This window comes from Trachurus trachurus, assembly GCF_905171665.1.
Source record: "Trachurus trachurus genome assembly, chromosome: 3".
Lineage (NCBI taxonomy): Eukaryota > Metazoa > Chordata > Actinopteri > Carangiformes > Carangidae > Trachurus > Trachurus trachurus.
The window spans coordinates 15,626,787-15,650,651 of record NC_139893.1 but is presented as its reverse complement, the minus strand read 5'-3'; the positions used below and the strand labels follow the sequence as shown (position 1 = coordinate 15,650,651).

The following is a 23,865-nucleotide window of genomic DNA, read 5'->3' as shown; positions in this document are numbered from 1 at the left end:
CATTGTGCTGGTCACAGTTTTGTTTGGGAATGCACAGTAAGGACATGATCAAGAAAGATACAGTTTCACCTAAAGGACTGAGAACACACCCACGATTCACAATCAGGCCTAGTCTGCACCAGTCGGCACTAGTTGGGCACAGTTGGCATGTTAGGGTTAGGGTTACTTCAGTCGCAGCAGTTTGATTTTTTTGAGCCAACTCTGGGTGCAGTCGGGTAGGGTGGAGACCTACTGGTTACCAACCAGATAGGAGGTGGGACAAATAAAATAGTGGACGTGTTTGCTGGATACTAGTGGTTGACCTGAAGTACAGCTAGTACAGCTGAGCCTCACACTGTTGAGATGTAGATGTAAATTATCTCCAGTAACATTATAGGCTCTGTTAGTGAAGCAAAATCCTCCTCCTCTTATTGCAGTGATCGGTAAAAATGTATTATAGATTTTGCTTAACATAGCAAAATCAAAACATAGGATAGAAACTGTGTAGGTATCTTTAGAAAATGACTTTATCGATTTCTTTCTTTAAATCTGTAGATAAAGTAAGTTAATGCCATGGACACAGGACTGAACAACAGCTTTATTCCTTCACTTGTTGCTCAGTTTCTGCTCAGTTGTCTCCGTTGCGTCGCTTAACCACAGGAGTGACAATAGGAATGACAAGGCTTTGCCCTTGCTCTGAGTGACACCCTTTAACAAATGAGGGAGAGCCAGAGGAGTGGAGGGAAGAGAGGAATGCAGAGCTGAGTGCACAGAGGGTGAGGAGAGAGGGATGAGGAGGGTGAGAGTGGAGGAGACAGGTGAAGAGAGGAAGGAAAGGATTAGAGGAGAGGATAAGGAGACTCAGATGCAGAGTTCGTGAGGCCCTCGGCCTATCAGACCCCTTAGTTAGAGGTCTCCATCTCTGATTGGAGGGCTCTCAGCATTCTGCATAAACAGGCAAATAATCAGGCTGCAACACTCCCTCCTCTCCTCGCTGCAATCTTTCTCTCTGTCTCCTCCCTTCGTCGCTCCATTACTGTTCAGGACTCCCTCCATTTCTGCATTTCCATCTGGGTTTTCTCTACCTCGGTCTCAAATTACAGTTTTTATGTTATTCTCATCCTCCATCGTTGGCCCCTCCATTCCCTCTTGTACTGTCTCCCTCTCACTCCGTCAAGTGATTTTTTTTTTTCAAGTGAGTTTAGTCTGTATTCTCTTACTTTCTCATGCTCCCTCTCTCTTCCCGCTCTCTCTCTCACACACACACTCTCCTTTGCTGGGTAATGACAGGTTGTGTGTTATTGTGTGTCTGTCTGTGAAGAGGCTACACCATCCAGTCTAGTGCTCTCCACTTGTCTTAATGGGTGTTTAGCACTGCAACCACGATATGATGGTCATCACTTTAGAGGAATGCTGAGTGTGTGAGTGTGTGTGTGTGTTTGTGTGTGTAGAGAGAGAGAGAAAGTGAGAGAGAAAAATGAGTTTAGTATATTTGTGATGTTATTCAACTCTGAAGGAACGTACGTGTGTGTGTGTGTTTGTTTTGGAAGTGGGCAGTATGTTTGACCATAGCCTGGAGGGGGCGTTCCTGCCAACCTCTCAGAGCCTGGATATGAATGCAGAGTCTCTGTGTTTACATTTGGCTGTCAGCATAATGTCCAGCGATCGGTGGTGAGGGGTTTAAAGATGACAAGTCTGCCAGAAAAAGGATTTAGTATTAGTAAGATGCTGGTCTGTGTTTACATTTTGCACAAGTCTCCCATCAAGTGTAATTTCAGCGTGATCCCGGTCATGTCAAACAAACTCATTTTGCTTTTGTCTTTTTACAGCCATTGTTCTATATTCTTTCGAATACTGCTTCTCAATTTAAACTAGCCACCTTGTACACACAAATAAATAAACAAATGAACAAACAAAACATTATTTAGTCTTTGTATAGACCTGATGCCTAATGAAATAAAGCTCTGATAAAATTAAGGAGACAAACACATGCTTGCTCATTTCAATCTCAGGACATATCTGTGGATAAGCATACTGTTCCTCACTCGCCAGAATTTGGCCATTGGTCTTTGGCCACATAACACACACACACACACACACACACACACACACACACACATATATATATATATATATATACACACACATCAAATATGCTGTTCCTGGGGTCTAGAACCGCCAAAGCCAATCATGACTGTCGGTGTGAAGTGGGCATGCCTGTTCCAGACCCCTGCAGTCCCTCTCTATGTCTGTGTTGGCCACAGACAAACACATGCCTAATGGCTCTCTCTCTCTCTCTCTCTCTCTCTCTCTCTCTCTCTCTCTCTCTCTCTCTCTCTCTCTCTCTCTCTCTCTCTCTCTCTGTGCATGTGTGTGTGTGTGTGTGTGTGTGAGATGCACGAGCGTCTGTATGTGTCAGGGTCTGTCTAACGCACACTGACTAGCAGGGACACCCATGCAGGGCATTTGCAAACAGACACAGGGCAGTTGTGCCAGCAGCATTGAATTAAGTGTGCACACATAAAATACATACACATACACACACAAACTTGGCTTGAGAGCTTGGCATGGGGGGGCGATGGAGCAGCGTGGGGTTCACTGGCTGACCTCAGAAAACTCAGAAAACAATTACTGCTCTCACAGGGCTGGTCATTGCACAGCTTGTACTAATGGACTGGTCAGAAGAACTGAATCGAATTGAATTGAATCGAATTGTATCAAATCAAATCGACTCATATCTTACTATGGCATGTTTTACCGCACACTGTCAGAATTAAGACACATAAGGAAAGGTGAACCAGCATGGTGCTTTATAATCTCTCCAGGACTTAATATGACAGAGAAGAGAGGCCATAGACGGCCTGTGGAGAGACACGTCCCTGAGGTCGACCAGTTGGACCCCGTTCACTTATAAGAATGAGTCTTTCATGTGTGTTCGTAGGCACTTGCTTTACTTCTACCTGCACGCATGTGTGTGTATGTGTAAGTGTGTGTGAGTGAGAGACAAAGAGAAAGAAAGACTGTATATGTGTGTGTGTGCGTGTGTGTGTGTGTGTAGCCATATGCTAATGTTGGTCCGTCTCTCTGTCTCTGTCTCTCTGCGGGGCCCAGTGCTGGGGCCTTTGTGAGATAATCAGCATAATTCTTTTGACAAATACACATGGTTATTCTTAATTAGTATCACACACTGTCCCCCCAGCCGCACCCTGCCTCTCCACCTGAATATCACACACACACAGATGTGCAGTTGCACACACACTTCAAGGGACACATGGGCACAAAACAAGATGCCAGCAGATGCGGGCTTGTTAAGATACGTGCAAATGCACACACACACACACACACACACACACACACTGGCATCGATATATTTGTTCTACAAACATGAGCGCGCACTGACCCGGCACTCAGAAACACACACACTGTCCAGAGGACCCCTGCTGTAGCTCAGCTCACACACCAAAGAGAAGACAGAATGAGGAAATAGAAGATTGAATAGATTGCTTCCTTGCCCTCAATGCTAAGTTGTGTTGAACCGTGTAAGATCTGAGGGCTCTTTAATGTATAAATTAGCACGACCTCTTCCTGTCTCTTTTCTTCTCTCCCTATCATTGTCTCCTTTTCTCTTTTTCTGTCTTGTTTACACTTTACACAATCTCTCTTGCCTCCCCCCATCTCTCTCTCTCTTGACTTCTTGCACCCCCTCTGTTCTTTTGCATTTGGCATGATTAACTGGTGACTTTGATCATCCACACACATGCACATGCTCATGCTCACTGGATTTAGGTTGACGAGAACGTTTTCTTTTCATATCTCACATCGTTGCTCATGTGGTCTTCATAGGTTAGCCATTTTTTCCAAATAGGCTTTACAGGGGAAAAAACACAATTTATCAAACAGCCATTACTACAACTGTACAGCTGTTGACATTTACTACAGCTATGATTTTGCCTGGGATGTAGAATAAAGTGAAAATCCTACACTAGAATCATACACCAAGGTCAGATGCAGTCATAGTACAGTATATATGAAGTATAAATGTAGTATAGATGACAAATCTTACAAATATATGAGTATTTGTTTATCTTAGCTGCAGAGATTAGTGGGTATTTACCTTAACGTTATTCATGTAATTATTTCTTCGATAGTTTTGTGTGTATATCTGTGCTTGTGTGTTTGAGTGTGTACATGTGTATGTATGAGAGACCAATAGTTATTGAGGGAGCTGTTAATGTAATGTAATAGCAGTGTGTTTCAATGTTACACCTTTTGATTACTGCCTGTCTGTGTGTTGGTGTGTGTGTGTGAGTGCGCACAGTTAGGAGGCCGAGGTTGTGAATTTCATAGCACTAGATTGTTGAGTATTTGTGTGTGTGTGTGTGTGTGTGTGTGTGTGTGTGTGTGTGTGTGTGTGTGTGTGTGTGTGTGTGTGTGTGTGTGTGTGTGTGTGTGCATGGCGAGGAGGCTGTTAATGTGGTGTGTTTCAGTGATAAAGTGTTTGAATGTATTGCCATCTAGAGGCGTGTAGCAGAGTCTCCATGCTCCTATAAAAGCTGCCAGCGCCAGATGCTGCTATTGACAATGTGCATATGTTAACCGCTTTATAGGCCACATGCCTCACATATTTCACTGGCTTTTAAGGTAGAGAGATCTCTCATTCTCGCTCACTTAATCTGTCTCTCCCTTTTGCCACATCTATCTTTTTTCTCTCCCACTTTAGCTTTCTCCCCTCTTTTTTTAACCATTCACTCAATCTTGCTCTCTCTCTCTCTCTCTCTCTCTCTCTCTCTCTCTCTCTCTCTCTCTCTCTCACTTTCCCCTCCTCTCTCTCTTCTTTTTTATTTCCTCCATCAGTTATTAACTTACTTACTCCCTTAGTTTTAGCTCTCTGTCCTACATCGCCTTACTTACATATACTCTATTTCATTCTGATCTCTTTTTCTCTCTCAGTCTTTATTTCTCACCCCCTCCAACCCTTTCTCTTTCTATCTTTCTCCACCCCTGTGTCTCTCTCATTGTGTCCCCCCCTCCCTCTCTCTACTGAGAAGAACTGTGATTTGCAGGAGGATTTAGCTAGTGTCTAGGGGCTTATTAATCCTATTTTACTGTGGATGAAAAACATGTTGGCTCCCAGACATGAAAACTGTGAATACATGCATTCTGGTTGTTGCTCAGGCAGTTCATCCTTGGTGCCACGCTACGGTGATTTGTCAGGGTTTTCATTTGATTCAGTTTGAATTGGAGCCTTTTTGATCCTCTTGCTGCTGCATTGAAGTGGGTTACCAGTTAATCTCTTTACATATGCTTGCTTATGTGAAAGCATACAGTCCTGAAACGACTCTTTAAAAAAAAAAAAACTGCAGAGTCAACACATAAAAAATAAATACAGCCTCCTGTGATGTGCATTCACACAAATATGTTGACACATCCACAGAGAAACATCAGTCTCACAGCTGATTCATAGCTCACAGTCATAAACAAACAAACAGACAAACAGGCAATACCACATCCTAGAGCCCAGTGCTCCCTGACTACCATGTCATAGCACGCCAGGGCCTTTTGAAACAACAGTGTGTCTCTTATCAATTAGTAAATGTTGTTCCCACTGTATCACACACACATACACACAACCACAACCACACACGCACACACACTACCCTGTGTCTGCCAGGGTGTTGGGCTGGGTCCCACTGCCTAAAGCTACTGGCAGACACACTGTGTCTGTGTATGTTTGTGTGTGTCTGATATGAAAGGGTGCATGTGTGACATAAACACTCAATCTGGAAGCTTTGAATTCACCCATAAGGGACGGCCGTCTAGCTGCCAGTCTCTCTTTCTGCCTCTGCCACTTTCTCTGGTGTCTGCTTACTTTACCATGGCAGAGCCTGAATGTTGAAATGTTGATATCACAAATCCCATGTCATGTCATCTTAGCTCGCCATTGTTTCAGTGTTCCTTTTCATTCCCCGTTTTAATGAGTAATGTGATGGTTTTATTCATGCAGGGTTTGTTTGTGTAACTAATTTCCTGACACTCTCCTCTTGCTACAGTGTGCTTCTCTGTTTCCCTTTCCATCTGCACTCTCTTTTCTGTCTTTTTTTTTTAACTCTTGAGCAATCGTTCCATTGTCTTCTCTCTTTTCTCTCACAAATCTCCTCCTCATTACAACCGTCTCTGGCTCATCCCCCTTTCCCACTTTCTCCTACTTTTTTGCTTTTTCTTACTTCCCTGGCCTTGTACTCATTCCATATCTTTGTGTATCATACCTTAGTTTCTCTTTCTCTTGCAGGGTTCAGTCCTTGAAGCAACCATCTATGGTCTTGATCCATACAGTCAGTATAGTCTTCGAGTGGAAGCCGTAAACAGGGCAGGTATGTTGAGTATGATCAGTAGCTCCTTTGAACTGTCACTACTGTAACAAATAATATCAGCACCTGCAGACTGAGCCGCTCCATAGAGTCTACATGTTTTCTAACCCTGCAGGCAGCGTGTCCAGTCCATGGGCAGGCATTAGGACCCTGGAGGCTTCTCCAGCCGGCCTGGCTAACTTCACCGTGGAGCAGAGAGAGCAGGGCAGGGCGTTACTGCTTAGCTGGGACCAGCCACATACTCCTAATGGAGTCATCACGGTACAAACAGTACACACAACAACAATAGGGAAAATACACCAAAGTGAATGTACAGCATTGATCAGATGAACTACAATGCAGCAATTAGATATTAATAATATACAGTAAGACACATCACGAGTTATCAACTTACACATTCAGATAATTAAGCAGCATTAATCATTTGCGTCCATGCTTATGCACTTCACATACATACTGATACACACTTCGTGCATAGCAATAGGCCTGCCCCTGACATCTAAACAGTCAAACATACACACTCTACCACAAAGGGTTTTTTTTGTCCAGCCTTGTTGTATTCTGGCTTCTCACCTGCTTCACTTCTTTGTCCCTTCTCTGTTTCCCTCCCTTCACTCTTTCCTATTCTAACCCACCTACAACCCCTCTCCTCTTCTCCTCCCACTGCTCTTGCTACGTCTCTCTCCTCTTCTCTGTTTTCCCTCTCCTGTTTTCCAGATGTATAACTTGTACAGTGAGGGGAACCTGGAGTTCAGCGGCCTATCGCGCAGCTTCCTGTTTCGTCGTTTGGAGCCATGGACCAGTTACACTTTGACTCTTGAAGCTTGTACCTCAGCAGGCTGCGCACACACACCTCCTCAGCACACCACTACAGCAGCAGCTCCACCTGCTTCCCAGCCTCCTCCCAAGCCCCTCGTCGTTGGCTCAGACCATGTGTCACTTCGCTGGGGACCTCCCGTCCAGCCCAATGGGCCAATTGGAGAGTACATTTTACTTGGGAGACGTCTGGAAGAAGTGGGGATGGGAAGAAGTAATGAAGAAGATAATGAAAGGGCGAAGGTGAGTGAAAATAGATCCACATCTCCGAAGGTATAGGCAGCCATATCTAATTTCAGAAGACAATTTGTCATGTAGCTTGACAGAATACACAACAATTAAAGTTGTTTCCCTTTTTTATCAACCATAGTTCTGTTTTATACTTATTTAAGTCATCATAATGTAATAAAAAGCAGCAATTTTCTAAGTATGGTTGAAAATTGTGTCATCAACAGGTGCTCTTCAGAGAATCATCCCCACACCAAAGTGCCAGCTTCTCCTATGTAGTGAACGGTTTGCGTCCCTGGACTCAGTATGAGTTCAGTGTTCGTACTCACAACTCTGCCGGTCACACAAGCAGCCCATGGGTAACTATAACAACCAAACAAGCTCCCCCACGCGGCCTGCCTCCTCCAACCCTGACTCACCTCCGTGGCCGGCCCAGTGAGATGTTAGTCTCTTGGACGCCTCCTCTGGAGCCCAATGGGATACTTCAGTCTTACAGGATTCAGAGAAACGGTGTCAGTTTCTCTTTTAGTTTTGATCCCACTGTCCTGAACTACACTGACCAAGACCTCCTGCCGTTTTCAGCATACAGGTGTTGTTGTTTGCTTTCAAATTAACTAACTTGACTGATTGTTTCGGGTCAACTCCAAATAACTCCAACAAACAAATATTATTACATTTCTAAATCTTTTTGTTTTATTCTATCCTTTCCTACAGCTACTCAATCATAGCCTGTACATCTGAGGGATGCATCACCAGCCCTCATTCAAACATCACAACCTTAGAGGCTCCCCCTGCCACAGTGGACACTCCCACAGTTGACACCGCCGCGTCCGATAGTATAAACATTTCCTGGAATAAACCCCTGACGCAGAATGGAGAGGTCACCGAATATGTGCTGAAACTGAACAATGAGGAGGTTTACCGTGGGAGAGACCTGGATGCAGTGGTGTCAGATCTGCAGCCTCACACGTCATATCAGCTGGTTCTGTCGGCCTGTACCAGCGGCGGGTGCACCACCAGTGCCGCAACGTCTGCTGTAACCGAGGAAGCTCCTCCCACTGGCCTGCTTGCTCCAACTCTGAAGGTGTCTTTGTTTATTCATAACTTCCAGTTAAATCATTTTTGTTTAATGTGCAATAAAGAAATCTGTGAATTTCTGTCCAGAATGAATCTAAACTGGACTTGTTGAAGCCATTTCCTACTCATTGTTATCATTATATATTAGAATAATTATTGCAGATACACCAAGCTCCAACTAATGCAGTCAATACAACAGCCCTCATGAAGGCAGCAGTTGTTGAAACCAAGATGTGATTTGCGGCATGAGAGTTGTTTCTGTCATGTAGCCAACCATTGTGGTTATAAACAGGGCAGACAAAATCATAGAAATAACTGTAAGCATAAGACTATACAATATAAATGGGCATTATGCGAACCCTCAGAAGCTAGTATCTAGTTACGTATATGTTATTATCATCTTTATTACACACATCTACAGTAGATATTCACATCTAGAGATCTGTTTGATGTGACCATTGACTTTTCATTTGAAGGTCACTGGCCCAGAATCAGTAGAGATTACCTGGAGACCACCAGAGCATCCTAATGGCATCATCACAGGCTACGAACTCTACAGAGATGGTGAAGTCATCTATGTTGGCGCGGAGACACATTACCACGACTTCACACTTTTGCCAAGTGTGGAATACAGCTACCTCGTCAGGTCCAACAACAGCAAAGGTGCGGTGAGCAGCGCTGCAGCCTCAGCAAAGACTCACCCGTCAGCTCCTTCTGGTGTTGGTCTCCCCACACTGACACCTCTGGGACCAAGCCAGGTGGGTCATTCATCTCTTCAACCTCTACTGTATGAGTAACAGCTGAATCATGCTGAGTTTTACCATTGTTCTGTCTTTATATTTTTTTGTTTAAAAGTTTTATGTTGTTTTTTCTTCCCAGGTGAGGGTGGAGTGGAGCTCTCCAGTCCGTCCTAATGGAGACATTGTGAGTTACACTGTGTATCAAAGAGATCCAGTCCAGCTTGACGTCACCAGCACCGTGTTCACTCCAGAGGATAGTGCCTTCTCTGACCGACTCACCACACTGCAGGGGCTGGCTCCTTACCACAGGTCAGTCAAAACACAGTTCACCACAGTTACTGTACCGTTAGACTGTTATGCAACAAGATACTGTATATTTATTTATGGATTACCGCTACGTTTTATGTATTGGGTGTATGTAGGACATATATACTATATATAGTATAGTAGTGTGTTTAGTTTAGTTTAGTTTAGTTTAGTTTAGTTTAGTTTATTTATTTGCAGCATAAAAAAGAGGTACAATTACAAAAACAGAAAAGAAACATGAATAGTAAGTGCAGGAGAGGTTAAACCCCTATATGGGCTTATATACTGTATGTATAAGACATATTATAGCTTTAGTTAGTTTTTTTGTGAATATGCTTTACAATGTTTGAGAAGAAAATTAGCCAACACAGTTACAGTCCTATAGTTCCCTGTGTTGTCAGTGCTGTAAGAGACAGACATGTGGGGAGGTGGAGATGAGCATGGGGCAACAAACAAGGCAACAGAGTGCCATCTCTTGGTAACAAAAAACACTGGTTGACTCCTCACAAACCTCCTCAAACTGCTGTACAGTTACAGCAACAGAGCTGAGAGATCATTTTATTTTCACAGTAGTCAATAGATCATCTATTAGGATATTAATGCATTTGCCAAACCGCAGATAAATGGATTTGAAAACAACCTGTCAAACATGCTGTCAAAAGGACAGCATCAAGAAGAAACAGAAAAAGAGAGGGAAAGCATCAACCTTGAGTCAGTGACAATGTATCTATCACTGTCTCTGAGACAAAGACAGCAGTGTGGGAGATGTGTGTGTATGTCCCTCGCTCGCACATATCGGTGTGCTTGAATGTGTTGCCGTGTGTGTGTGTGTGTGTGTGTGTGTGTGTGTGTGTGTGTGTGTGTGTGTGTGTGTGTGTGTGTGTGTGTGTGTGTGTGTGGTAATAAGATTCAGATAATAAAAGCTCATCAGCCTTATCATCTAAAGATCGCTCCCCCTCTCTCTGATGACCTTCTATCCATTCAGCTCATCTTCATTCCCCTCTCTCTATCTTTTCCTCCCCCTCTTTCCCCTCTGTCATCTCTTTTACTTCTCTCTTTCTCTAAAAACACAACAGTGTCTTTAAATTAGTAACCACATGGTGTAGGGCCTGTAACCTGATGAGGCTCGATAGACATTTGGTTATAATAAACATCAATTCATGGCTTTTGTTAAATAGATTATTTTGAGCTGTAATTCAGTCTTCAGTCCCACCAAAATCAAGTTTTTGAATAAATCTGGCACAAGAAATAAGACAAGTAGCATTGTTTTTGTTCATACACAGCAGCACCTTGTTCAAATATTGCTGGCAAAGTTTGGGAGTTTCAAGAGAAAGCCAGTGAGATTATTATTTATGCACGCAGTGTAATTTGCTGATTTATACATTATCTGGGTAACTGTTGGTAGATGTTTTGTTTTGTTATTTGTGCAATCTGTGATCAAAGACAGTACAGTGGTGTCATAGTCAGTGTGTGTGTGTGTGTGTGTGTAGGTATGAGATGCGGGTGGAGGCTTGCACAGCACTGGGCTGCTCCTCCAGTGACTGGACGTCCATCCTCACTCTGGAGGCTCCCCCTGCTGGACAGACCGTGCCACTGTTGGACCTGCAGCCTGACCAACACACCGGCCTACACACCACCTTCCTGCTCACCTGGTCCCCTCCAGTTCAACCAAATGGTAAAGTCCTGCACTATGAGGTGTACCGCAGGCTGGAGCGTCCCACTGACCCCGACAGAAGCGATGCGGCAACACTTGTCTACAGGAATATCTCCACTGTATACAAAGATGAAGGACTCCAGCCGTACACTCTGTACCAGTACCAGGTATAATGCTCTGTGTACATTATTTGAATGTGTGAAAAAAAATCATAATAACTATGATTGAAATGATGAGTTTTTTATATGATAGGCTACAAAACATCCGCATGTAGATATGTGCTCACACTCACAATAGATATAGTCTGTTTTTAGACTCAAAGAAATGTTTTTCAAAAGCCCTGTCACTCACTCCACTTCAATTGATACAGTCCTCTATACATGCCAACGTACACAGACATACACACACAAGCCAAGTAATCAGACAGGTGTTAAATGGAGGGGTCCATATTCATGCTGTTGTGCTGTGCATTGGTGCACTAATTGACAGGCTAGCCCTTTGGAGGCAACAATAACATTAGCATTCCTGCCTGTCAGACATACGAGCCGAGACCAGAGAACCTGAGTAATTGATTGAGTTTGCCTGATTGTGGTGCCGTCTTTATTTACGAGGGTCCTAATTTATGACAGGAGGAGGGAGGGAGGGTGGAGCTTTGGGAGATGACGGGCGGGCAACAGAGCCATTAATCACTGGGCCCTCAGAGCACCCACTTCCTGATTACCAGCCAGCCAATCGAATTAACTGTTAGCCCCCTTGGTAACAGAGCTTGTATTGGAAAGACCTTTTAATGGTGACCGCTACACGTCCCCTGAGGATTTGCCAGGGGGGGATTGGGGTACGTGGACAAGGTGGTGGTATGTGTGTGTGTTGTACATGAGCACATGTACACAACAGTGGTCTCGTGGATGTTTGTATGTGCATGTCAACATGTGTGTGTATGTGTATATGTGAGCGACAGCGAAGCGGAGAAAGTGCATTTTTGGACGGTTCATTAGAAGTTATTGTCCATCCCACCTCTCACTTTAATGCACTAAGATGTCTGTCCATCTACAGAACTATCTGTCTGCCTGGCTTTATTTTTATTTAGCTGTTAATCTGTCTTTGTTGCGATCTGGCTCACATCCTTTCTCTGCCTGTGTTTCAGTCGTACACAAGGACGATAAGTCAGTTCAGTTTAGCACACCACAGTGCAGAGAGAGAAATCATATTAGGCTAATTACACTGGGTCATAAGCTCCTATTGACAGCTTTATGCTTGGTTTTAATTACTGCCCACTTTCACACAACTTAGCCCCTTCACCCCAAGTAGATGCACCCGCCAAGTCGCCCTGTTGGCCTATCAGAGCGCTCAAATCAATTCCGCAGTCCAAGCGTCCAATAAAACGGCTTGAATACTGTCTGGAAGTTTCCTGAAGTCGTTCGTTGCCATGGCGGCTCATTTGCTGCCATGGCAGCTAACAGGGTATATTTTTATTTTGTCTCTGTTAAGCCAAACCATGGCCCAATAGGAGGGGAGAGGAGAGAAAGCAGTAAAAAGTCTGTAGATGATATAAGGACGGAGAGATTAGCTCTGGATCAAGGGCAAGGTGATCTGGGCTGACTTTAGTTTTGAACTTTTTCTCTCTCTTCTGTCTGTGTGGCACAAACTTCTTAATCAAGTCCAAAGCTTTGCGTCACGTTGAGGTTTGAACTGTGTTGTTACTTGGGGAAGAACATGGTTGTTGCTGGGTAGAAGTATTTTATTGCCGCAAGTTATAATTCTTGTGATGGCAGAAGCAAATTGAATTGAAACCCTTCTCAGCAACAAGTCAAGTTACAGTTGCTGAGGAGAAACTATAATGTACTTAGCCGAAAGCCTTTTGCTGTACAGAACCTGGTGCTAATTCACTTTTGCCTTCAACTATTTAACTCAAAACAGCTGTTTATTTAATATGCTGCTGCAAAAGTGAATTACAATGACAGTAACAGTTTGTTGATCACACGATGACAAAGTTACAAATAAAGGTACCGTACAGCCTTTATCATAGAAAGAATATGATGAACATGGTACTTAATGACAATTTTAGTTTTACATGTAACCTTTTATGTAATTATAAGTTGTACACACAGAGCCTCACATAAACACAATGGGTTCATCTCTCCACAGCTTTAGACACACACTTCTCTTTGACCTTTCTTTATCAGTGACAGCATGCCCTTTACCTAACGGATCTCCTTCCGGCCATCCTCCTTCTCACTTTCTCACACATCTGCCTGTTTTTTTTCCCTTCATTTCTCTTCCTGCCATCTCTCCCACTGTTCCTTCATCTTCCTTCATCACCACACAACATTATAGACAGTTCCACAAAAGGAGGACATTGTTATATTTGAACACAGTAAAGGTTAGAGGACTGTTAGAGTGTGTGGTCACTAAGCTTGAACTTAATCTTCACATATAATTGCTTAATTGCTGTCTTGTGATAAGACAAGTGTTTGTATTTATAATTCTGGTTGCATAATTGAATGTAAAAGCAGTAAATCTCTCCATTATTAAAATGTTTACCTGACTATTATTCTACTGTGCAGACTTGGACCTGTGCTGCAGCAGACACTGGCTCCTTGTTGTCAGGCTGTTTGGGGGAGAATGACATCCAACTTGAAGAGACCTTAGATTTTTTGTTGTTTTGGTTGTTGTCGTTGGAAGAATCAACAATTAGTGCAGTGCATTACTCAAGTCAAAGGGTCTGATGTTGAGCCATCTATCAAAGGCTTTTTTTAATGTTGGAGATGTGTGTACACCCACCAACTAAAGACATTGTCCGTGTTAATGCAAACAAAAGTACAACAACGTAATCGATCAACCCATCGATGCAAGTAACCTCAGGAGGAGTCACAAAGATACAAACCAGCACTAAGCTCAAAATTTCTCCTGCTCCCTCTCCTTGTGTCTTGTCCACCCTTGTTCCTGCCCTCCTCCTCTCCATCCCCACTCTCTCCATCTTCTATTCTTCTTTCCCCCTCTCCCATCTCAGTCCATCTGTGCTGTCACTTAGATCAATCAGTCTGATTGATCACAGCCTAATTGACTATTATTGAGGTTAATTCGACTCCTAACACACTTGCATGCACACGCATGCAAACAAAACTCATGATCACAGACACAAACAATAAAACGCACGCACACACACGGACACACACTTTCAAGACTAAAGCTCAGACTCATCCATCTGCCTTCTGCACTACTTCTGACAGGGTACAGATGACTTACACATGCAAATCTCAACCCTGCCTGACCCTGTGCTGTGTACACCGTCTAATTATACCCAACACAAGCACACAAATAAGATTACTGTTTAGGTGTGTGTGTGTGTGTGTGTGTGTGTGTGTGTGTGTGTGTGTGTGTGTGTGTGTGTGTGTGTGTGTGTGTGTGTGTGTGTGTGTGTGTGTGTGTGTGTGTGTGTGTGTGTGTGTGTGTGTGTGTGTGTGTGTGTGTGTGTGTGTGTGTCTGAGAATAACTCCTTGATGAAGGTGAAAAGTAATTGTCATGCAGATATGTTAGTGTTGGGTTGCATGGTGAAAAGGTTTTGCTCTCACTGCCGATGGTGGTTTTGATGGATGGTCCAATGAATTGACTTATATCCTTTTGTTGGTCTTGTGGAAACTGGTAATGAAGAGAAGCCTTCATCATCAAGACTTAATAAAACATCTAAAATCCTATGATGGAGGAAGAAATTTTGTGTGACTCTCATTTTGTGCTGCATGTTCCCTTAATTAGTTCAAACCTAATGATATTATCGACTAATGCAAAGTTTTGACCGACAGGTTTGGGCAGTGAATTCGGCCGGTTATACTGAGAGTCCGTGGGTCAGTGGGAGGACGGGCTCTGCCCCACCTGAGGGTGTAGGCCCACCTATCTTCAAGCGTATTTCAGCAACCTCAGCGGTAGTGGACATCCGTCCTCCAGCTCAGCCCAATGGGATCGTCAGCCTTTACAGAGTATTTTCACTGAACCACAACAACCTCACACTGGTAAAGCAACACAGCACCATGGTTGATAATTTACTTAATGCTCTTATTTACATTTTTGTGCAACTTTCTGTGAGCACTGCCTCTCCCTCAGTCTCTGCTATTGTCTCTTCTTCCCCCATGATCCACTCACTTACTCTCTTGATACAACAGTAATCTAAAATGTGAACTTACTTCATTATCCTCTTCTTGTAGCTCTCAGAGGGCACATCCCATCAGCAGACACTCCATGGTTTGCGTCCTTACACCCAGTACTGGGTAGTAGTAGAGGCCTGCACCTGTTATCAGGTAATAACTAGCAGGGTAGCTGTTGTATATTCTGTTCTTGAATTATCTGCTCTGCTTGGCTATTTAAGCCTTAAGTCTTTTGTGATCTTTACTTTCCAAACTAGTAGTGAGCCAGTACAAAAAAAGAAGACATGATGAATTCATAGTTAGACTGAGAGGAGGATAGTCAGTTTAAATTTGCATTCACATCTTTCATGTAAAAACAGCAGAACGGTCCCCGCTGTAGGTCGTATCACTTGGTAGACAAATATGAAATTGTGACAGTTGTCTTGTATTTATCATATGGAATGAAACAACTTAAAGCAGTCTTCACATAGCCACTTAATACTTTTACCAAAGTAGTTTTTGACACAAGTAAACACACTTCCACTTGAGTGGTATATACTGTAGTAATTAATGTTTAACACAGTTTAGGTGAAGCGTTTGTCTTAATATCAACATTTCTACTGGATGTGTATGTAGTTTTTTACTTTTGAAAAAAAAAATCTGCCTGGATACAGCCCTTATGCGATAACGAGATAAAGTCTCTGTTTTGAACATTTGTCAGTGCTGTAGCCAGGGTCCGCTGAGTGAGCTCCTCACCCTGACTGCACCGCCAGCCCACCAGCCCCCTCCTCGTCCTGTCACCCTGACCTCCCGCTCTGTTCAGCTGGACTGGGACGAGCCTCTGGCACCTAACGGGATCATTGAGAGGTGAGTAGACGCATAAACACGAAACGTTTGCATTGAAAAAACTATTTGCACTCAGACTGATTGAACAGATACATGTACCATCATTTAATTCCCACTCCTGCTCTTTATGTCTGTTTCCAGCTGTGAGCTACATCTGCGATCACCTTGCCCACAGCCCCCCCAGCCTGTACCTCTGCCCTGTGTTGAAGGACCAGTTGAAATCTGTTTCTTTGGCAATAAACGAAGCTACAATGTAACAGGTGAGTGCGTAGCTTTAGTCAAGGCCAGATATTTTTAGAATTTACGATGACACTTAGATGTCCTGTTTCTCTTAATAAAAATATCACTTAAGATGAAAGAGTCAGCAAATGTAAATGTAAACTGTGCAGGTCTCAAACCGTACTCCACCTATGAGCTGAGAGCAGCCTGCTTCAATAACATGGGCAGCACTGCCTCCAACTGGACGACTGTGACTACACTCAGTGAAGGTAACAAATGCATCAAATACCTTCACTTCAAACCTTTATTTATTCAGGGAAGCCAATTGAGAGCAAGCTCTCTTTTACAATGATGCCCTGATCACAAATATAGAACAACACACACAACAGCAACACCAATCAACACACACAACAGCAACACCTCAACCCTCCGTGATTAACCAGTCATAACAAAAAACAGAATCACATCCAATGTTTGTCTTACCCTCTGTTTCTCCCTCTTTCTCTCTCTCTCCCTCATTTCTTCCCTCCAGCTCCGGAGTATGTGTCTCCTTTCTCAGTGGGAAGTAATCTGACTGTCATATGGCTGGACTGGGCAACGTCCTTCTCTCTCAACGGATACCTGAAGGAGTACAGCGTCACTGAGAGCCAGCTGAGGGTCTATACCGGCTTCTACAGCAATCTCCATGTTCCACGCATCTCACAGAAAAGTTAGAGCACAAACTCTCACAATGGTTATCTCAGCACAACATCAGATCTGGTGCAATGCTGTAACAAATGCATCAGTAATACGGAATATATTAATGTACATGTACAGTAAATATACCGTACTACAAACTACACAACAATCCTCTACCTTCATTTGAACATGAAATATGTTTCTTTAATCCATTTGTCTCTCTCCCTCCGTTCTTCTCAGCTCTTCTATTTCAAATAACCTGTACTACCAACAGTGGCAGTGCCAGTACTCCCACCATCAGATACAGCCCTGCCACAGGCCTCGGTAACACACACACACACACACACACACACACACAAAGTCAAAAATCAAACCTGAAGTTGAATATTCCACAGTGATTTGAGAATTTGTTTCTTATATTCTCTTCCACATTTTAATCTCATCAATCTTTCTGGGCATTACGTTTTTATTACATAGTGTTGTCGAAGGATAAAGCAGAGTAAGATAAAATAAAAATAAATACAATCTCTCTCTTGTTTTCCATCTTCCCCTCTCTCTGCAGATCCTCCTGAGCCTGAAGACAATGGCACACAGGGTGTCAGCATCTCAGCCACTCCAGTTTACTCTGAGCTGTGGTTCATCCTGCTGTTAGCGCTGCTGGGTCTCTTTCTGCTCGCAATAATGATCGGCCTAGTGCTACAAAGGTATTCTATGTACTAATAGAGTTTATTTTCTTGTTAATGTCGAGAAAATTCATGCATAAAACTGAGCGTAACTTAGAGTCGGTTGATTGTTGATCCAGAGCTGGGCCACAAGTCCCACAAAGGTTTTAGGTATACAGAGCTCACTTATATACTCTGGCCCCGGATGATTCAGATGTGATTAAATCTTTTTTAAATCAATTTTGAAAGAGTCCCTCTGAAAGAGACTGGAAGCCAGTGCAGCTGAAAAGAAAAGGGGTGTTATGATTTTTCCCCTTTTATTTCAGAGCTCTGAGGAAGAATCCAGCAGCCAGAGAGCGCCCTCCGCTGGTCATGCTTCAGAAGACCAGGAAAGCTGGAGGAGAGGCGTACATGGTGAGAGTGGCCGAAAAACAAGGCACTTAGAAAAAGAGTGTGACAAGATGGCTGAAAGGAGAAAAGACAGAGAGAGGTAGCCAGGGTTAGAAAGAAGATAAAGAAATATTTAGTGATACAAGAATAAGTAGGCGGCACGGTGGTGCAGTGGTTAGCACTGTCGCCTCACAGCAAGAGGGTTCTGGGTTCGAACCCGCCGGCCGGCTGGGGCCCTTCTGTGTGGAGTTTGCATGTTCTCCCCGTGCATGCGTGGGTTCTCTCCGGGTACTCCGGCTTCCTCCCACAGTCCAAAGACATGCAGGTTAGGTTAATTGGTGAGTCTAAATTGCCCATAGGTGTGAATGAGAGTGTGAATGGTTGTCTGTCTATATATGTTAGCCCTGCGATAGAATGGCGACCTGTCCAGGATGTACCCCACCTTTCGCCCAAAGTCAGCTGAGATAGGCTCCAGCTCACCCGTGACCCTAGTGCAGGATAAGCGGTATAGAAAATGAATGAAATGAAAAATGAAATGAATGAACAAGAATAAGTGAGGAGATAAAATAGTTTCACAAGTATTTTGACTGCATCTTATTTCTGATGAAGAAACTAACCCTAACCCTGTCACGCCAACGCTGCTTGAAGGAGAGAAATTAGCTTACACGTGTAGAATCATTGTTTTCATACTAGACTTGTTCTATAAATGTATTTGTTTGGATGTTTTCAACCTTGATTTAAGGCCTAATGAGGAACAGGGGCTGACATTTTGATTCAGTTAGAGGCCCTATACATAAGGTAGCTGTTAAATAAAGAAGAAAAAGATTAGTCATCTGACACATTCAAAACGTTCCATGTAGAGACATCATCCCATTTAACCATTTCCCAAACAAACTATTCCCAGTAATTGACAGTATCTCCTACCAAGGTAAAACTCTCAACTTTCCACCCTTTTCATTGGTTGATTCAGTGGTTTATTCATACTACTCCTTTATTTATTTTTTCTCACATAACTTCCTCAATTCATTTAATTTTTCTTCCGTTTTTCACCTCAGTTTTTAATTTCATGTCAACCTTTCCTTCCCTGTGTTTCTTTCTTTTATGTTTTCTGATTCTCTTCTTCAATATACTATCTCCATCCCGTCTCTCTCTCTGTCTTTCTCTCTGTCTCTCAGAGGCCCAGTCCTGAGCTGTGCTCTAAACATCACTCCAGCTGTGTGCTGCTCCCCGATCGCCACACAGTAAGATTGATTCCCAGTATTTTGTTGTCAAAACCCTAAATGCTTATTTTATTGTCCCCCCGCAGTTTGACACTGTAGCAGACTGTGTTGAGATCAGCAACGTTATACTTAAAAGCTTCACTGTTTACACTGAGGTAGGGGTTTGTGAATTTGTGTGGATGCCTTTGTGCGCATGCCTGTTTCGTTTGTGTACGCATGCTTTTGTTGTGTGTGCGTGAACAGCGGTAAGGGGCGTTGTTTAATGTACACATCAGTAAGTACAAAAGTATAAAACCTCGGGGCAGTGTTTAGCTCAGTTGGTGGAGCGGCTGCCCCATGTGTTGAGGCTGCAGTCTTCGCTTCGAGCGGCCCTTTCCTGCGTGTCACCCCATCCCCATTTCTGGTCTCTCTTTCAACTGTGCTTTCCATTAAAGGCAAAAAAAACCAAAAATATATATAAAATAATATATATATATATATATATATATATATATATATATATATATATATATATATATATATATATATATATATATATATATATATATATATATATATATATATAAAACCAAAATTTGGCTGCATGTGTCTGCTGTGATTTTGTTCCTGCACAAATATGCACATATTTTAAGAGATTTTACTCAGCTCCTCTCCAATTTGTTCTTGCTGACTAGTGCCTCCTGCTGAATTTTTGATATTATGACAATGGCAGTCTCTGAATTTCAATGTAATGATAATTGAAATGTAATATGAATATACATCCCTTATTTGAAATAGATATTTTCCTGTACAGAGACAACATAATCAAGATCATACACCCTACCTACAGTTGTATTTAAGCTTTGTCTCAAAATGTATGGGATGATGAACATAAACTTTCCTCAGGTGGAATTGCAGTTCAAAATTTATAGCAGGGTTTTTGCACATCATAGATCACCTCACAAAACTGAACCGCCCACTTTTTTCAGATTATACCACACTTTTCCCAGCCTCATTGTTCTCCATTCACTTCAGTCCCATATGAAAATCGATATGCAGAACATTAACATACAGTCAATGGGTGTTGGTACCGTATACCTGTGTGTCTCCTAATCAAATTTGGGTTGGTGTGGTGATGCATTGCATTTTTAAAAGTACACCATACACTGAAATATTGTGTTTGCAGTGTTGTGAAGTGTTTGATTTGTAAATTGTTTTTCAGGGAATGGCAGACACAAAGATCGTCAGCAGCAGCTCACGGTTCAGCCCCATGTCCGTCATGAGGGCTCCCAGCCAAACAGACCTGAATCAAGCCTATTCCCAGCATTCCCTGCACCGCAGTGTCAGTCAACTGATCGACAGGAAGTCACTGATGATGGAGGAAGGAAGCTGGGACAACCCAATGGGACAGGATTCTGGCCTGGTGAGGACAGACACGTTACAAATACAATTAAATAAGAGTTGCAGTTGAGGTCAGTGATTACAGCACAGACGGACCGGCCCTGTCAGGAGAACCAGTGTCACCACAAATTGGGGCTTTTATTACTAACTCTGATGGATTTGACTGATCTGTGGGACACAGCATCACTGGACCATAGAATTAGATAAAAGACCCTGCTGTAGCTTTATCACAGGAACATTTGCTTTTATTTCAACTGTTTTTACCTGATCTTTGTAGATTGACACTCAACACAGACTTAAACCTTTGAACTTAAAAAAAAGATGAATTGAAAAAAAAAAGTATCAAGGGGAAATGCAGAGCAGCACAGGTGAGATTGACATCAATCTCACGTAGGAAGTAACAAAGTTATCTGATCTTAACACAGTGCAAACTATGCAAACCATTTCAGTCTGTGCATGTTTTGTAAACAGAGACTAACCTCAGAAGGAAAAAGCCTGTGAAGTCATCTACATTGTTCACCCGAAGAATATGCAAAATCAGAATCTCTGCTTGGAAAAACAACATGCTGAGCTCCTAGTTTATGTTTTTTGTCGATCTTCTTTTTGATGCCTCCTTTTCTTTTCTTTCAGTACGTGGAGGAAGATGAGTTTGTGGGCGCCATCAAGGCCTTAAGTTCTGTGAAAAGGGAACACACCATGTTCACTGATACACATCTTTAAGACAAGATCCCGACATCTGATCAGGTATCGCAGTCACAATTCAGACCCGGTTTCAAACCCAGAGACTGAAATGTTCAAGCATGTTATACAGTGTTGGCTGAGGACAGACGGGATTAATCAACTGTAGTCTGGAGTCTTGAAAAATACCAGGTTAGAAAAACTGTTCACCAATAGTTGCTTCGGAGAGTGTAATCATGTTTTACTAATGTATCGACATCAGTGCACACAGACGTGAAGTCGGTCAACTGTGACTGTGTCGGCTGTGAGTTAAAAAAGCTACAGTAAGTTGTTTGAATGTACCCACGCCTCGGTCGTCATTATACAGTTTGTTCTATCAGATAAAGAACGACAACATTCTTCAAATGACTTAGACCACACCGCCAGAGTGATCAGAGTTTATTATGATTCACTCTCTCTGCTTGTCCAGTGTTTGTAGTTTAGTTATTTAAAGTGCAGAAAGCTCAGCTATAGCAGTTTAACTTGTCAGTGATAAGAATCAAACCAGACTAGAAAGCATTTAATATCAAGGTTTCAGTCACATCTTCTGCTTGAACAAGCTGTTGTGCCTAGTAAGCTTAAACTTTATCAATAACAATAGTCCTTTAGTCGTATCAAGACAAATGGCCTTGGTGTTAGTTTTATTACAAAAATGCCAACTACTATTGCTGTATTTTTTTTTCTTACGTAATGTTTTAGATGTAGCAGGGAATCACAGATGTGCCGTCTGACTGTTGTGATTATGTGACCTAACTTGAAGGCCCTATCTGAGATTTTAATGACCATGTCAGTTTGTGAACATACAGTTTATGTCTAAACTTAGAGGGATACTTTGTAAGTAAGCTTTGTGCAGCTTTGGTAAAGTTGAATGTCTGCAGTGACAGTGTCAGTGTTGTTTGAAAGACATTTCTTCATTCTCGTATCATGAACACAATCGTCTTAAAAAGAGTGAAAAACAAAAAAAAGAAAATCTCTGCAGTGTCCTGTTTTGTTTTCGTGGCAGGAATCAAACATTAGTTTTGTCTCAGTTCAGAGGCCCAGTCCATCCCAATATTCATTGTGTGCCAGTGATGGATCAGTTTTCAAAAAGATGAACTGGTGGACAGCAGAGGGCCGACAGGAACTCCTCTGTGTGGCCTTCAGGGACCACGTCTTTGTACACAGTGTCCAGAGGATGCGACCTCTGAACTGGGACACAGCTTGTGTTTATATTTTAATTCCACAGATTGGGTAATTAACATCATGGATACAGTATTTATCAGGGCAATGTTGAATTTGTGTGTCATATTGATGGGATTTCATATTTTTGTGTACAAAATTGAAGCCTACTGTATTATTATTATTATTATTATGTCCTTCTCTTTTTTTAAGCTGTCAGTATTATTTATGGTTGTTCTATAAAAAGTCTTATTTACAGATGTTTCACTGATCAGTGTTTGTGTTTTTCTGGTAAACTATACATAACAGCCAGTGGTTTGGAAAAAACTAGTTGTAGTAGTGATCTTACAGTATCACTCAGTACATGTACGTAGTATATATCTATATGATATTATACTTGCATAGTGTTAATATATATAATAATAATAATAATAATATCATATATTTTCCACATTTTTCTGCCTATACAGGGCAGAAATAGAGGCAGACACAGACAACCTTGTACAAACATTATACTGTATTACATCATAATGAGGAGACACAGACGTACCAACGCTATGTTCAAGCCATTTCACAATATCAGTGCATGAGGTTCAAAAGGACAGTAAACCAGTGACACATGGGCATTTGTTCCATAATGAGAGAGAGTGACATTGTGCCACGGTTTAAGTATTCATGCGACTTATAAGATATGCAGTGGCGAAAGCTAAAGAGTTTGCACATACGTTACAGTTAAATGATGTGTGTTTGTGTGTGAGTTAGGTGCACACTTGGAGACATGAGTGGGAGTTAGTTTAACAGTCTACTTGTGTTATACCCTTCAACATCTATAGACACACAGTAAATTGTATTAAACACATTCTTGCAGCACTAATACCATACTGTAGTTTAGTGGATGTCACATTTAGATAAAACTGCTCTGTCTAAATGTGTTTCCTACAAAGACTCAGACTGGTTGTGAGTTGAGTTAGTAAAACACTGATGTGCCATCAGCTGTGTAAAGACTTAAGTTTTCACACTCACCCACACTAGCACAAACACACAGAGGGGCGAGTATCTCTGTCAAAACTATAAAGCTGTAATTTAGTTTTGCTCCTATGTCCCTTAAGGGGACATCAAGGCAAGTTTGAAATTAACAAACTGGCAGTAACAACCTTGCCCTCGCTCAAGGACATCAGTCTGACAAGGGCACTTCTAAAACATTCACAGCCACATTCACAGCTATTGTCAGCTACGGAGAGAGGGAGAGGTTGTGAAAAGAGAGCTTGTAGAGTGATTGTAAGGGACAGTATGGCCCTGAGCTACACAC

The 23,865-nt window shown here is 42.4% G+C and overlaps 1 protein-coding gene across 1 annotated transcript in view; it reads left to right on the top strand.

Annotated features, from left to right (window-relative positions):
• Positions 1-21,401, top strand: part of ush2a (Usher syndrome 2A (autosomal recessive, mild)) — a gene marked incomplete at its 3' end in the record, with an annotated part of 184,671 nt that extends 163,270 nt beyond the window's left edge. The window contains exons 73-92 of the mRNA XM_084001543.1: positions 6,269-6,350; positions 6,463-6,608; positions 7,065-7,406; positions 7,619-7,980; positions 8,106-8,475; positions 8,945-9,226; positions 9,348-9,517; positions 11,005-11,335; positions 14,969-15,175; positions 15,368-15,460; positions 16,008-16,153; positions 16,274-16,392; positions 16,522-16,620; positions 16,884-17,060; positions 17,270-17,353; positions 17,592-17,733; positions 18,018-18,105; positions 19,257-19,322; positions 20,503-20,703; positions 21,312-21,401. Of these exons, the coding sequence (XP_083857669.1) occupies positions 6,269-6,350; positions 6,463-6,608; positions 7,065-7,406; positions 7,619-7,980; positions 8,106-8,475; positions 8,945-9,226; positions 9,348-9,517; positions 11,005-11,335; positions 14,969-15,175; positions 15,368-15,460; positions 16,008-16,153; positions 16,274-16,392; positions 16,522-16,620; positions 16,884-17,060; positions 17,270-17,353; positions 17,592-17,733; positions 18,018-18,105; positions 19,257-19,322; positions 20,503-20,703; positions 21,312-21,401 (3,597 nt within the window). The remainder of the gene's footprint in view (positions 1-6,268; positions 6,351-6,462; positions 6,609-7,064; positions 7,407-7,618; positions 7,981-8,105; positions 8,476-8,944; positions 9,227-9,347; positions 9,518-11,004; positions 11,336-14,968; positions 15,176-15,367; positions 15,461-16,007; positions 16,154-16,273; positions 16,393-16,521; positions 16,621-16,883; positions 17,061-17,269; positions 17,354-17,591; positions 17,734-18,017; positions 18,106-19,256; positions 19,323-20,502; positions 20,704-21,311) is intronic.
• Positions 21,402-23,865: the final 2,464 nt, after the last annotated feature.